Source organism: Tursiops truncatus, chromosome 3 (genome assembly GCF_011762595.2).
Source record: "Tursiops truncatus isolate mTurTru1 chromosome 3, mTurTru1.mat.Y, whole genome shotgun sequence".
NCBI lineage: Eukaryota > Metazoa > Chordata > Mammalia > Artiodactyla > Delphinidae > Tursiops > Tursiops truncatus.
Window position 1 is genome coordinate 6393689 of NC_047036.1, and position 15351 is coordinate 6409039.

The 15351-nt window shown below is 45.8% G+C and overlaps 1 protein-coding gene and 1 non-coding gene across 2 annotated transcripts in view; one reads left to right on the forward strand and one right to left on the reverse strand.

Moving 5' to 3' along the window:
- The window catches only part of ADCY2 (adenylate cyclase 2), a 433534-nt gene extending 421259 nt beyond the window's left edge, over nucleotides 1-12275 (forward strand). The window contains exons 23-25 of the mRNA XM_019951134.3: nucleotides 3582-3696; nucleotides 6903-7027; nucleotides 11446-12275. Coding sequence (XP_019806693.1) covers nucleotides 3582-3696; nucleotides 6903-7027; nucleotides 11446-11598 — 393 coding nt within the window. The 3' untranslated portion in view covers nucleotides 11599-12275. The remainder of the gene's footprint in view (nucleotides 1-3581; nucleotides 3697-6902; nucleotides 7028-11445) is intronic.
- Nucleotides 11071-11177, reverse strand: LOC117311955 (U6 spliceosomal RNA). Its single transcript, XR_004526145.1, has one exon. It is a non-coding gene; the product is annotated as a U6 spliceosomal RNA (small nuclear RNA).
- Nucleotides 12276-15351: the final 3076 nt, after the last annotated feature.

Genomic DNA, 15351 nt, shown 5'->3' on the forward strand with positions numbered 1-15351 from the left:
TGATGGATAGAGGAAGGCGAGGAGGAAAGAGAGGAGAAGCCAGGAGCAGAGGCTTGTGTTAATTTCACCTCGGTCAATACCAGTCACTTGGGTTATAAAATAACCTCAATAAACATGCATTTACTTTATGCCACATTCCCTGCAGGTGAAACTTGCAAAACAAACAGCTTTCCAAGTGTGTTCCAGGAAACTGAATGAGTGGTCTCTCTGTGTAGCTAGAAGTCAGTTAAATATTTGGAGATGGGAGAAATTATTTGGATCATGGAAGAAAGAGCTGTTTCAGGCTGTCATCAAACATTTATCAAAAGTTCAGTTATAAGGACTTCTTGAAGTGACCTGAGCTCTTCTAGAGACTGAGCATAATTTTCTCTAGGCTTTACTAAGCCCAAATGAGTCCTTGACGTTGGATTTCAACCCCACTCCCAGAGCTCAGTCTCTTCATTTATCACTGAGGTCACATCAAACCCACAGTGGAAGCCTGCTGCCTGGAAACAGATTGGGCAGTCATTTATCAGGGAGAGAAGCTCGTTTGCTGCACCCTGATTCCATGAAAAGCAAACCATTTCTCCCACGGCCAGTCTGTTCTCTTTGCCAGGACTGTTGTAATTTTTACGGCACAGGATCCTGTCTGTTGATTTAACAGCTCATGCCTCCCGTCAAGGAGCAAGATGTTTTCCAACTGCCTGCATATACCTCCAAATCATGTCTTCCCCCTAAGTCATGAGACAAGAGATATTAGCAAGCTCTGATGGAAAAGTGTAACTGTTCTTAAGAAATGACTCTCTGCATTTCCACCAAGGTTAGCTGACAGTCTGCTTCGTGATTCTAATATTTTAAATGGTTTGGTTTTGCTCCCACACTTTTAAGTTGCGGATTTATGGCAACAGTAGTATTTCATCCATCTTTTTCTAGAATGATAAAATTCGCTTGAGGAAAGGGAGGAAGAAATCTTTCTCTTAATTCCTCTTTCCCCTTCATATATATATATATATATATATATATATGTATGTATATATATGTGTGTGTGTGTATATATGTATATATATATATATATATATGTGTGTGTATAAATAGGTATATATATGTGTGTGTATATATGTGTGTGTATGTATATATGTGTGTATGTATATATGTGTGTGTATATATATGTATATTATGTGTGTATATATGTATATATACGTGTGTGTGTATATGTATGTGTGTGTATATATGTATATATGTGTGTGTGTATATATGTATATGTATATGTGTGTATATGTATATATATACGTGTGTATATGTATATGTGTGTATATGTATATATATGTGTGTATATATGTATATATATGTGTGTGTATAAATAGGTATATATATGTGTGTATATGTGTATATATATGTGTGTATATATGTATATATGTGTGTGTATATGTATACGTGTGTGTAGGTATGTGTGTGTATATATGTATATGTGTGTGTATATGTATACGTGTGTGTTTGTATATGTATATGTGTGTGTGTGTATATATGTATATATATGTGTGTGTGTGTGTGTGTGTATGTATATGTGTGTATATGTATATGTGTGTGTGTGTGTGTGTGTGTGTGTGTATAAAGTTTAGTGCAGTGGTCTCAATTGGGAGCAGTTTTGTTCCCCAGGGGACATTTGGCAATGTCTGGAGACTGTTTTGGTTGTCACACTGGAAGGAGAGATGCTCTTGGCATCTAGTGAGCAGAGGCAGGGATGCTTCTCAACACCCCTGCTGTGTGCAGGACACCCCCCAACAAAGATTGATCCTACCCAAATGTCAGCAGTGCCCAGGTTGGAAGACTTGCTTTAGTGCTACCCCCTTCACTGGCATTATTAGAAGGCCATGTGGGTCATTGGACTGCCCTCTTGCCGTGTTCCTGTTTCCCTTAGCTGTTTCCGTGGTTTTCGCCATCTTCCTGGCATCTCGAATGGGTGGGTTCTGTCCGTTTTCCTTCTCAGTCATCCCCACTGAAACCCTCAGAGTTTGTTTTTATCTTTACCCTCCGTGGAGTATGCCCCCCACTGGTCACCAGGTGCCTCCTCTTCAAATGCCCCCGAGAGCTTTCTCCACCTCTGATTGAACTCCTCTGGGGCCCAGGGGGATGAACACCCGTCCCAGAAATCACAGCGCAAGACCCGCGATGACCCCGTGTTCTGTCCTCTCAAGTATTTCCAGGGTCCTTTACTGACCCCCGCCCCGTCCCAGCTGAGGGCCTCCCCCAGGTCACCCCTCTGATATTTTGTTTCCATTTCTTCCCCTGGAGCCCTCGCCCACTGCAGCGGACACGTGAGTGATTCCTTTGGGCGTGTGCTTCCCACGGGCGCATCCCTCAGCTTTGACCTTCCACCACAGCTGAGAACTCTCTCTCTGTTCCTCCCAGACATCATGCCCCGCCCGGCTACCCGACGGTCAACCGAAGTGTAGTCTCTCAATAGACATTTATTAAGTGCTTCTTCTGCACCAGGCGCTTTGCTGTTGTGTGTGTCTACAGGTTAACAGAACATAGTCTCTGCCCTTGTGGAGCTCACAGACCAGGCAGGGAGACCAGAGAAAGACGGAGAGGACGTCCATACCAAGAGTCTGACGGCAGCTCCAGGGCTGCATTTCAGTTCAGCCTTCCGAAGCTGTGTTCCAAACTATCCCGTGCACCTAACCACTCCAATAAAAATTAATTTAAAACATAAATAAATAAGCAAGCAAGCAAATAAATAAATAATAAAATAAAATTATGCCCCAAAAAACTGGGGGACCTTCAGGACGTGTAAATGGATACATTTTTATAGGTTATATACAAATACTAATAAAGAATCTATTTTTTAAAATATAACCAAAAATAGAATTTTCAAAAGGATGAACTTCAAAAGTAAACACAGACAGAATAGGTGTTACAAATTAATGGTAAATGTGAATTAGTAACAGGAATCATAAATACAAATTAATAGTAAAAAGAAGTAGAAATTTCCACTTATCTTCATTGGAAATCTTGGACTTTTCCTTCAGCTCCATGTGGGTGATAACTCTCTATTCCTCAAGGGACGATAAACCACCCAGGGACCAGTAAAGGCAGAAAATGGTTAGCCCCTGTATAAGTCTGCCCAGGCTGCCATAACAAAGTAACACAGACTGGGCAGCTAAAACAACAGACATTTATGTTCTCACAGTTCTGGAGGCCAGAAGTCTGAGATCAAGGTGCCGAAAGGGAAGGTTTCTTCTGAGGCTTGTCTCCTGGGCCTGTAGAATGCCACCTTCTCACTGTGTCTTCACATGGTCTCTCTGGGTGTGTCTGTGTCCCAATCTCCTCTTCCTATAAGGACCCCAGTCATACCAGATTGGTCATACTAATGACCTAATTTAATCTTAATTCCTTCTTTAGAGACCCTGTCTTCAAATACAGTCACATTCTGAGGTCCTGGGGGTTAGGACTTCAATATATGAATTTGGGGGTACACAATTCAGCCACGACACCCCCTCCCCCAAGGAGGCCAGAGGAAAGAGTGTGCATCCTGTAACTGAAGGAGCCTTTCCCCGCCTGCTGAGTCCTCACCCCCGCCTGCTGTGTCTCTTTCCTTTCAGGAGCCCGAGAGGCAGTACATGCACATCGGCACCATGGTGGAGTTTGCATTCGCCCTGGTGGGGAAACTGGACGCCATCAACAAGCACTCCTTCAACGACTTCAAGTTACGAGTAGGTACGTTGTGCAGATCTGGGGTGGGCTGTGGAGAAGGCCTGGCGTCAGGAACAGATTCACAGAAAGGTCGCAATCCTTGCGATGTTGGAGCAGTACAGTGACAAATGCATCATTAGAGCAGCAGAACTGGACGGCAGGTGGAAGGGCCCAGGGCAGCTATGAGCTCCTGAGGCACTTTTGAGCAAATTAGAAAAAAAAAAAAAAAAAACACCTGCTTTGGTTGCACCCAGGCTGCAAGCACTTGGTTTCAGAAGTGGACCCTGAGCCGGGTCTCAGTCTCTCCAGCCACGGTCATTTCTGCAGGTCATGGTAGGCTCAGCCTTCAGCCATGCCAGGAGCTGATGCAAGCCTGACTGTAAAACCCTCCATCATTTTATGATAGTAGGACCCACTATGGGCTATAAGATGCATCCAGACTTCAAAGATGTAAGACTGTTTTTTTAAAAATGCATCTTGGAATTGTTGGAATAGTCCCCATACTCCTGGGGTCACAACCTATAAGAACCCCAACTGTGTCCTAAATTCTAACAGAGCTGGAGCTTTTCAGATTGAACGTTCCAATCCCAGAGAAAAAGCCAACTTTCTTCCAAAAAAAAAAAAATTCAAGTAAGTTCTTCCTTTGCTTTAAGTTGATTCTTGAGCATGTTCCATGCTCCCTTGCGCTTTACAAATGTCTATCCAAAAGAAGTGTGTTTTAAACCCTCAGGTCTGCACACACCGCCTTGCGACGTTTGCATGGTCACTTGCAGCCATTTGTGATTTGTAAGAGCTTCTTTGACCATTTTATGCTGTTCTTGGCAACATATTTTGCTGCTTCTGAAAGCAAATCCATGTAAGAGTAGTCCTTTTAACAAAGTCTATCTGAGTGGCTTTTCACCTCTCTTGCATACAAATTTCAACTTTAAAAAAATCCCAATATTTGGGGCTATTTTCTTCCTTTGGTGTTCATATGTTCTGAATTGGAAAACCCAGAAATATTACACATTTCTGGAGCAAATGGGATTCTCTTCACTGCACGTATGTCTTATTGTGAGCATCTGAACACATTTTTATTTAGACCTTCTCATCTGTGTGCCCAGTGGACCTTTATCTGGCTCCACCCGTACAAAGATGAGAAGGGCCAGGTGGGCAGGAAGCTGTCCCCATCAGACGTGGAGGCGGCCCTTTCACCTGGAGCTTTTTATTGCTTTAACAGCTTGGAAAATGGGATCCTCAAACTTTCATAGTATGCTCCTTAAAAAAAGAAACCAATTGCATGGCAGAATGACCCCTGTCAAATAGTCTTTTTTTTTTAAATTGAAGTACAGTTGATTTACAATGTGGTGTTAATTTCTGCTGTACAGCAAAGTGGTGCAGTTATACACATATATACATTTTTTTAATATTCTTTTCCACTATGGTTTATCATAGGATATTGAATATGGTGCTCTGTGCTGTACAGTAGGACCTTGTGGTTTATCCATTCTACATAGAAAAGCTGCTGACCCCAACCTCCCACTCCATCTGTTGTCAAATACGTATGGACCAAAACGATATTGCCCTTCACTGTGAGGGGAACGGGACAATTCTTTGCTAGTCATATCTGTCACATCAAAAGCCCAGGGTTCTTGGTCTGGACCATAACAATATTTTCCAAATTAATGTGAGCAAGTTAATGGACTTCCTGAATTAGGTACTTATTGAGTGCTTACTTTGCACTGATTATTGAATAACTATTAATATCTATACACTCACCCCACACACCAGCTCTTTTCAATGTCTGCGGAAGCCCTGCTCAGTGTGTCCGTGGCCTCCAAGCTTGCCTTTCCCCAAACCCTCCGTCTCTCCCGAGGGCAGCTTCCCAGCCCCATCTTTGGACACAGTGCCATCCAGTGGCAGTTCACAGTAGGAACTCAGAAAGGTAACATTAGCCCCTACAAAATCATGATGCATATAGTAAGAGCCAAGCTTGCTCCTAATGTCCTTTTCCGCACGTCAAGCTGTAGAGTCAGTCAGTGAGTGGGAAGCACCCCTGCGCTTCAGCAGAGATCGCTCCGCTGCCAGCAATATCGGCCCCAGGCTCTCTGCCCTGGCCCAGAGCCACTGACCAAGCAGGGGCTCAGAGCAGCCAGAAGGACAGCTGAGGGCGGTGGCGTCTGAGATCACCGGCCAGCAGCAGGAATAAATTATTCGGGATGTCTGAAACAGAGATTTGAGTGTTACTGAATACTCCACAAAAGCAAAGGAGAACTTCTTTCTCACTCTTGCGTACCTTCAGGGATTTTGTGGAACAACGTTTGTGCTGTGTTGCCTGCCCCACTTACCATTGCAAAGGGAAGGCTTTGCCTCCGGTCTATAACTGGGCTTGTACACGAAGCAGTTCAGTAGTGGGGAGTGAAATCTCTCAGAAACACCCTCATTAATCCATACGATTTGATTACTGCAGTAAGCCTGGGGAGGAGGGGGTCTTAGATCCAGGAGAAAATATAGGGGGGAAAAATCAACCAGTGTCAATACCTCTGTTTCTATTTCTGTGGCCTACCTCTTGGACGCCCGTAACAACTGTGGGTCCGTGTGTTTGAACTGAGTTCTTGGGACAAGGAATCGTCCTACTTGCTACACTGGGGGTGGGGGAAGACCCCAGGCAGGGGTCTGTGAGAATTAGAAGCTTGTACATGTCAAGCTCACAGAATAGTACATGGCAGGTAGAAAATGCAGCACACACGTCAAGGGGCTGGTGGTGGTTTAAGCAAAACATTAGAGAGAACCCAGAAGTCCACCAGCGGCAGGACGGCCAATAAATAGAGTTCACAGACTCGCTGTGGCCGGTTAAAATTAAAATAGGTGCATTTCAGAAGTAATTAACCACAAAACTATCGGAGAACAAGATAATCACCTCTTGACTAAGATTATGTGGCATCATAGAAAAACAATTATAATGTTGAGTTTTATAAAGTGTACCAATTTTACGCTATTACAGAATAATTGTAAATAGACATATGAGCGCGAATCAAGAAGAGGAAGAAAGACAAACGTTTTACTGTTTTTGAGATGATGAAGTTAGACGAATTATGGTTCTTTGTTTTAGAGTTCCACAAGTTGGGCGAATGTTTGCTGCGTAATCATGGTTCAGGAATGGTCTTGTAAAACTTTCCTGTTTGAGACAGTTGCTTACGCTGTCAAGTTCATGATTCAAATCGTGCTCAGCTGGTTCTGGTGTGTCACAGGTATTAACCATGGCCCTGTAATAGCCGGTGTGATCGGAGCTCAGAAGCCACAGTACGATATCTGGGGCAACACCGTAAATGTGGCCAGTAGGATGGACAGCACCGGCGTCCTGGACAAAATCCAGGTAATTTAGTCTGTTCTGTTGTTATCCACCATGTCTGTCGTCTTGGGAATCATGCATAAGTATATAATAAGGATAATATATTAAAACAGAGGGAAGAAAGTAAACTTTGTAATTTAGTTAAACTTTTTATTGGGGAAATACTAATTCGTTTCTGCATTAACTGTGAACCATAAAAATTGTGAAATAGTATGAAGGTGATTGCATTTGGGAAAATAGGTGATCACAGCGACCAACAGGGCAGTGCGGCCACCTGATGGGAGGGGCAGCAGGGGTGCCCTTCTCCTTGGTATAACCCAGACCAGATGTGACCACCTGCCTTCCGCTCCCCAGGGGCTGAACTTGGAGGATGAGTGAAGGGGCCAACTGCAGAGAGGAAGAGATGAAATGGAGTGAGGTGAAATGACAGTACTAGATCAGACTACATTGGGATTCAGATATCTGGAAATGACTGGAAGACTCTGGAATCCACCCAAGGGGGAGAATTCCAAGATCTGACAAGTTAAAAGCAGTGGTGACTGCGCACACCTGCTTGGGTCACAGCACCAGCACCTAGAATGAGAGACTCACTCCCCAAAGGAGAAGGATATGTGTGTGTGTATGTGTGTGTGCGTGCGTGCCTGTGTGTCTATGTGGAACTTTCTGTTTTCCTCGCCCTCAAAAAGCAATGGTTCCACATTTCACCCCAGCTTTGTTGTCTTCTGGAAGATAAATTCCTGCCAGATGGCAAGTTTGTATGAAAATCACTGGACACAGCTAACAGGCTTTATCGGTTTTTTGTCCTCTTCAGAGAATTCCCTGAGCCCCTGTTCTGCGCCTCAGCTTGGCGGAAATCCTCAAATAACCCTGCCTCCCAAAAGTACGATGGACGCTGGAGTCCATTGTTAACCTCTGCAGGGAGCTGTCAGCTCCAGCATCACCTAGAAGGGGCTTTTCGTGAAACCCCTGCAGAGCTCGCTTGCTTTCAGTGTGACTCTCCCTCATTCCTCCTAGAGGATCCTGTCTCTGTGGCCTTTCTCAGGCAGAGCTTGACCTTTAGATGGAAGGTGACACACGTGACTTCTACGTGTTCGCCTTGCAGTCAGAATATGAGTCAGCAATTGCTGAAAAGTTAGCAACCATCCAGCAAAGAGAAGAGAGAGAGAAGAAAAGAGGAGTGTGGAGGAAAAGAGGAAGTATCCCAGGCCTTCCCGGCCAAATTGGCCACTGCCAAGGAAAAATAGAGCCGGCTGTTCTCACGGGATCCACCCCAGACCAAGCTTTCAGCAAAAATGGGGCTCCTCTGACTAGGGCTTTCTGTCGGTATATGGCTGGCCGCTCCCCGTGCCCAGGGATGCTCCAGCGACCCTGGGCAGCCCGGGTCTTCTGCTTGGTGGGGAGAAAGGCAGGCTCCTACCAGGAACACATTCGCCCACGCGTGGGCCAACCTAGGCCTCCACCGCACACCAGGAACGTTCGGAAGATGGACTGTAGTTCCGCATGCTTCACGACTCTCCAGGCACTTTTCGAGCACTTAGGATAAGTATCAAAAGCAATCTGAGAGAGGCCGGTCAGGGGAACATGCCCTCCCAGAGACCGTAAATCCCCTCCAGGTCAATGTTGACAATGATCACGTGTGTCTCTAAGAGGAAACTGGGCCTCATAAAAGTCCGGTGACTTAGTGCCGTGCAGCCACCTGGACCGTCTCTGTGCGTTTTCTCTGAGCCCGGGGAGGGAACAAGACAGGTTTCAGCCCGTCCAGAGTGAGGGATGTCTTCCACAGGCCTGCGTGTTCACTCAGTTCAGCGGCTGGAGGGTCCGCATCTGGGTAGGTTTTTTTCTCCGGAGGGCAGAGCTCACCCCAGCTCCACTAGCCTCTCATTTCCATTTATGTGCGAAAAAACCAGTAGTGAGATGCCAGGAAAAATTGAAAATGACGCTGAGAATATTTAAAGCTTCCCCTGGGCCTGAAGAACAAATTCTTTTTATTGAAGAGGATTACACTCCCACCATGCTTCCTGTGCCCCAAGAACAGCATAGGAAGCCCCTCGTCCCCCAGCCAGGCTTGCCCTGGACTTGGAGGAATCGTAGCTGGAGTTCATTAGGTTGATGGCTCTCTGAACGTCACGATAACTGTGCGGTTGGCGATACAAATTCCGATGGCCAGCTCAAAAATGCCAAGGGCGTGCTGCCCAGCACCAGCCTCGACTGCAAAATTACCCTGCAAGGCTTCAAACGATGTGTGTGCTCCCTGCGTGGAAGACCGGAAGCCGAGTGTCTGTAGCAATCTCTAATTCTGATTGCCCCTAAGAACTCTCATCAGGAGAATATATTTGTCATCTGATTTTCTTGACTATGTCCATAGTTTTTCAGTTCTTATCTAATGTTCCCGAGCTACAGCCTATCCTCCTTCTCCGGAACTTGGGCCCAGCCAGGGGAGGGCAGGACGTGAGCATCTGGACTTTGCATCCCCCTTTTCCTTCCTGCTCTGCTCAGAAAGGCCCACACTTTGGCCCCTTTGCTAGGGGCCAGCCACTGGGTCACACTGCAGAAGACAGATGGATTTTTCTAGCTCTTTCCCATAGCCTGCCCTTGAGATCGTCACAACACACACTTCAGCCTTACTTCTGGGGCCCCCTGGATGCTGTCCTGGGTTCTAGAAGCCCAGCCCTCCTGTGGTTTTGATGTGCTGCCACCTCTGCCCCATGGCAGTGTCCATCCTCCAGGCCTCCCTCAGCCTCCAAGGGGCTGGCTCACTGCCACTGCTGCTGCCCCAGCACCACACGGCCCCCTGACGGTGTCCACACCAGAACCAAAGTTGTGGTGTGGCATGCCCAACACACGTGTGTCACGCCCAGCACGTGCGTCACCCACGTACCCAAGGTGGCTGGGCCCTACAGGTGGCATGGCTGTTTCCTCTGATGAAGTGGGATGAAATCCCTCCTCCTCGCCTGCTGTTTCACATGGTTCCAGAGCAGTGTTACCAGGGACTTCTGGGAAAATAGCTCCCTCCCTCTCTGCTCAGGTCCCAGATACCTCCTGGGGCGCCTGGCTGGGGGACCACGTTCCTGATGGGTGGTCCCTCACCTCAGAAGCTGAGGTCTTGTTTGTAGCCCAGTCGGTGCACCTCACACGTTCTCTGCTTGAGAGGATGCCTTTTGCAGGAGGTTCCTCTGACACGCAAGCATCAGACCCCTGCCCTCGGTCCTAGGCGTGGTCTCTCTCGAGAGCACAGCGCATGCTCAAGCTGGAGACAATACGACTCACCTCCCCTCCCCTCGGAGAGAGGATCCGTGCTACCCAGCAGGTTTCCCTGCCCACTGACCCAGCAGGACCAGGATGTAGTGCAGAGATGGGGTCCTCACCTCGTGGTGCAGTGGCAGGAAATCAGGAGTCCTGTCACATTGACAGACTGCCCCGGAGGGGTCACTCCTTTCAGCATCCCGAGTCAATCCAATGAGGTGGGGAAACTTTCCAGACCTGACGCAGAGCATCCTGTCCGCCCTTAGGCTGGTGCGAATTCCTAATGTTCTTTCAGTTTTAGGTCATTTTATTCATGTGTATTAAACCTGAAACACGTGGCCATTTGCAGAGTCGACTGTGCTGCTTCTCGTGTGTTTTCTCTTATCTATATTAAAATCTATCATTAACATTTATTATTTTAGAAAATGACATTAATAACAGTTTATAAACATCATCCAAAATCCCACCACTTCAACATAGGTTTACTTCCTTTTTTCCAGGTCTCTTACATGTGAAAGCATAATCTTCATGTGGTTAAAATCATGGCACGGATCCAGGCTTAATTCTTTTTTGGGGGGTGAAATAGTTCGACATGATTTCATCGTCTGATCCGTGACATTGATCGTGATAGCGTCGTAGTTTTCTTTTTGTTTTGTTTTCTTCAGGACACCATAAATTTGAATTTTATTTTAAAATCATTATAATTAAACACGTCATTATTTTTCAGTTCTATAAATTGTAACTGATGTCTGTAACTAATAACAGTAGTCAACAGTCATTTTTAAATAAATGTTTACTGCATGTTTGGCCCAAGTTTAACTCTCAAAAATATGGAACGCTTCATGAATTTGTGTGTCGTACTTGCGTGGGGGCCATGCTAATCTTCTCTGTATCGTTCCAATTTTAGTATCTGTGCTGCTGAAGCGAGCACGAGGGCATCGTAGTTTACTTAACCCTGGAGATTACTTGAGTCTTAGGTGGTTTCCAGTTTTTCACTTTCACAGCACTGAATTAAACATTGTCCTTAGAAAGCTCTTCCTCTCATGGATTATGCTCTCATCCGATTTCTCAGGAGTAGGATGAATGGGTCAAAGAGCATGAACATTTGGGGGCTCTTTATTCTGGTAGTCAAATGCCCTTTGAAAGGGTTGTGTCCGCATCGGCACTAAGCACTTCTTCGTCTGTCCCTGTGCTTCCAGGTTACTGAGGAGACGAGCCTCATTCTGCAGACCCTGGGATACACGTGCACGTGTCGAGGAATAATCAACGTGAAAGGAAAAGGGGACCTGAAGACATACTTTGTGAACACAGAGATGTCACGGTCCCTTTCCCAGAGCAACCTGGCATCCTGAAGCGTCGCCTCGGTTTTGGCAAGAAGACTGTATTTTCAGGAAGATAACAATGCACTTTCTGACTGCCACTTTTGTCCCTCGTTTGTGATGTGTGTGCTCTGTTCTGTCCTCTGGAGCCTCTGTAGACTCATTCCTGTGACCCGGTGGCCTGCCGTTTGGTGTCTGATGTGTGCCAAGATCACCCTGCCATTTGCACCGTGCTTACTCCTGAGCAGAAGGGAAAGGAGTGCGCATTACAGCGGAAAAGCCTTCAGAGAAACTGACAGAGATGAGAGAGGCGAAACAGACAAAAATTCTTAAGGCAATAAAACTAGGGGGTGTATATTATCTTCCGGTGCATGTTCTTTTTTGGAAAAATATGGTAGCTCGCCAACCGCATCTGCTAGTCTGATACTAAAACACACAGTATGTGTGACTAAGTTGATTTTGTCACCCCCCCCCCCCATGGAATCCGACTGTGTTCACCCACGTGTCTCATTGCAGTGACTGTCCACGGGCCCAGCTGGGATCCGTGGCACCGTCACCTTGCTCTGTCGTGTCTCGTGCCAGCAGCACGTCACCATCCATCACCAGAATTAGTTCTTACAACCTAGGACTAGTTTTGTACCAAACACGTCTGATGTTTTGATGCCATTGTCTTTTGTAAGGTTAATTCATTAAAAGTTTTCTGTACTTTGGTTGAGAGTCTGTCTCTTTCCCGCCCCTGCCCCCTCTTATTCTTTCTCCTGCGGTTTGCTCCAGAACTGAGTTGGTTTGCCACTGATTCTCCCATGGGCAGTTGTTTCAGAAGCAGAGATTGAACTCTCCTTGGGTAAATCAGATCGGGACAAAGTTTGTGATGTCGATCATTGATTACGCAACTCCCTGGAAAGAAAGACAGTATGCTTCACTGTGTCACGTGGTCTGTTTCCACTTTGGCATCTCGAGGGAATATTTGCAGGGAAAAATAGTTTACTAGTAAAAAGATTCTCTACTAGCAGCGGCACGCACTCCGTCCACATACTCTGATCTACTGTAATACGTCGGTAGAGCTATGAGGCCCCGAATGATTGGGAACTAGGTACATCAGCTTCACAAGAGTCTGAACTAACGAGAGAAGCCACCAAAGCCCCACGAGCTGCCTGTTATGTCTGAGGAGACTTAAGAAGGCACAGGGACTTCCCTGGTGGTCCAGGGGTTAGGACTTCACCTTCCAATGCAGGGGGTGCGGGTTCAATCCCTGGTCGGAGAACTAAGACCTCGCAGCCAAAAAACCAAAACATAAAACAGAAGCAATATTGTAGCAAATTCAATAAAGACTTTAAAAATGGTCCACATCAAAAAAAAAAAAAATCTTAAAAAAAAAAAGGGCCCAAAGCCAATCTCGATGCATTTTGGAAGAGAGAAGACCTGGAAAACTGTGTTCTTGTAAATCCAACTCAAAAGTTTTGGTTTCTTTCTTCCCCTAAAGAAATCATACTTTGCCAAAGGGTGAAAAATAGGTCATGCATAATCAAATGTTTAAAAGCAAAGCCGCAAATGCCAGCCTGGCTGGGCACACCATAGCTCAGGGCAGGCATCTGTAAGAAGTCGAGGACCCCAGGGATGCATTAGGAAGCGGCTGGGAACTCGGACTTGAAGCAGGAGCTCTCCGTTTAATCCCTGACTGTTTTTTTTTTACTAGCTGTGAGACTTTGAACACATTTTTCAGTTTTTCTTAGGACTTTTTTCCTCATTGGTAGCTCATGGGATCAGATCCGATTAAAAGAACTAAAGACCGTGAGAGAGGCTGGCAGGTACCCACGCCTTGCTCCAGCTTGTTGGACCCAGTGCATTGCAGGATCAACATGGCCACCCTGCCAGGGCTTTGGCTCATACTGGGTAAAAAGAGCTTATCGAAATTAATAACCGGCCTTCATCATCAAAGTGGGAATACAGCATGACTTGTCCAACTGCCCCAGTCAGAAAGGTTTTGATCTTATAATTGCCACTCAGCATTGACATTTATACATCTAATTCTCCAAAAAGGTGACTGAGAGAAGAAAAATAGTATAAGAGCATTTCTCTTCACTGTAACCGAAATCTGGACTAGGATGCCCTATGTTTCAGGGACTTCGAACTGCCCCTGTGGGTTCTTCCTCCCTTGGAGCCTACAGCATCCATCCTGGGGCTCTTTTTGTCACCTGCCCTTAAAGGTAGACACCTGCAGATGGGTGATTCACCCAGTGCCCTTAACTGTGCCCCTCAGCCCCTGCCCCGGATGCAGAAGGAGAACTGTTTTTCCCCAAAGCTGTATCTCCAGCCTTATCAAACAATAGATTTTTTAAAGCAAGCAGAGACATTATCAAAGTCCACCTCGCAAAGGCCTGTGCACACATGTGTCTCTCAAAGTGAGGTTCCCAACCAGCAGTATCAGCATCACCTGGGAACCTGTTAGAAATGCACGTTTTTCAGGCCCCAGTGCAGACCTGCCAACTCAGAAATCCTGGTGGGGGGCCCAGCATGCCCCCTGTACTTTGCAGAGCAAGTCCTCCACGTGATTCTGATCCCCAATCAAGCCTGAGGCCCCCAGCATTTTACAACAGAGGAACCAGGTGCAGAGAGGTTCAGGGGCTTGTCCGAAGTTTCCCAGTTGATCAGTGACTAAGACGAGACTAGAAGGGAAAACTGCCTGTTTCCTGAATTTGAACGTGTGACTTGTGGTCAAGGCTCCTTAAGTTCAGGCAACTACGGACATTGCTGTGAGCAAATCATGCAAATGAGAGGACTCGCCAGCCATGTGCATCATGGCTGCAGCATTGATATCACGTAAGAATCTTGCCTCAAAACCCTCCTTAAACTCTCAGTCTTGTAGGAAGCCCCCCTCTCATGAAAAACACTGTGAGTCCAGTCCCCTTAACACTGCAGTATTTTTAATACATCTGTTTAGAAAAGTCTACGTTGTCATGACTCTTCCATGTTATTCTTTTTCCCAGCTCAGTGTGCTTTCCTAAAGACAGCAACACTCTGCTTTTGAAAAAAACACTGACAAATGGAAATTTAATAAATCAAAACAAATTATTTTAATGTATGTTTTTCTTTGATAAGATGACTAATGGGCATTCACTGATTGGCTTTAAGGTGTAAAAGTCAAAATGCTGGGAGAAATATAATTTTCCTTTGCTTCCTAATAAACAAGAGTGCTTTTGAAAGCTTGCCCAATTAAAGCCCTGCTTTTTAAAAGTAGTAGAAGGTTAAGGGAGTAGAATCTGACTTAAAGTAACTGAAAATAATCTGACATTGATTTATCGCAACTACTTTCAGATGAAGGCATTTCTTTTTTATTTATTTATTTATTTATTTATTTTTGGCTGTGTTGGGTCTTCATTGCTGCACATGGGCTTTCTCTAGTTGTGGTGAGCAGGGGCTTCTCATTGCGGTGGCTTCTCTTGTTGCGGAGCACGGGCCTAGATGCATGGGCTTCAGTAGTTGCGTCACACAGGCTCAGTAGTTGTGGCTTGTGGGCTCTAGAGTGCAGGCTCAGTAGTTGTGGTGCACAGGCTTAGTTGCTCCGTGGCATGTGGGATCTTCCCGAACCAGGGCTCAAACCCGTGTCCCCTGCACTGGCAGGCAGATTCTTAACCACTGGGCCACCAGGGAAGCCCCAAAGGCATTTCTTAGAGATGGCTTGTCTTTCTTGGTAATCAAGACTGAAGAAAGAATAATTTATAAAAATTTCCATCACCCAAACTTTATATATTTTCTATCATGTTACTATAAACATGCTTAATGCAC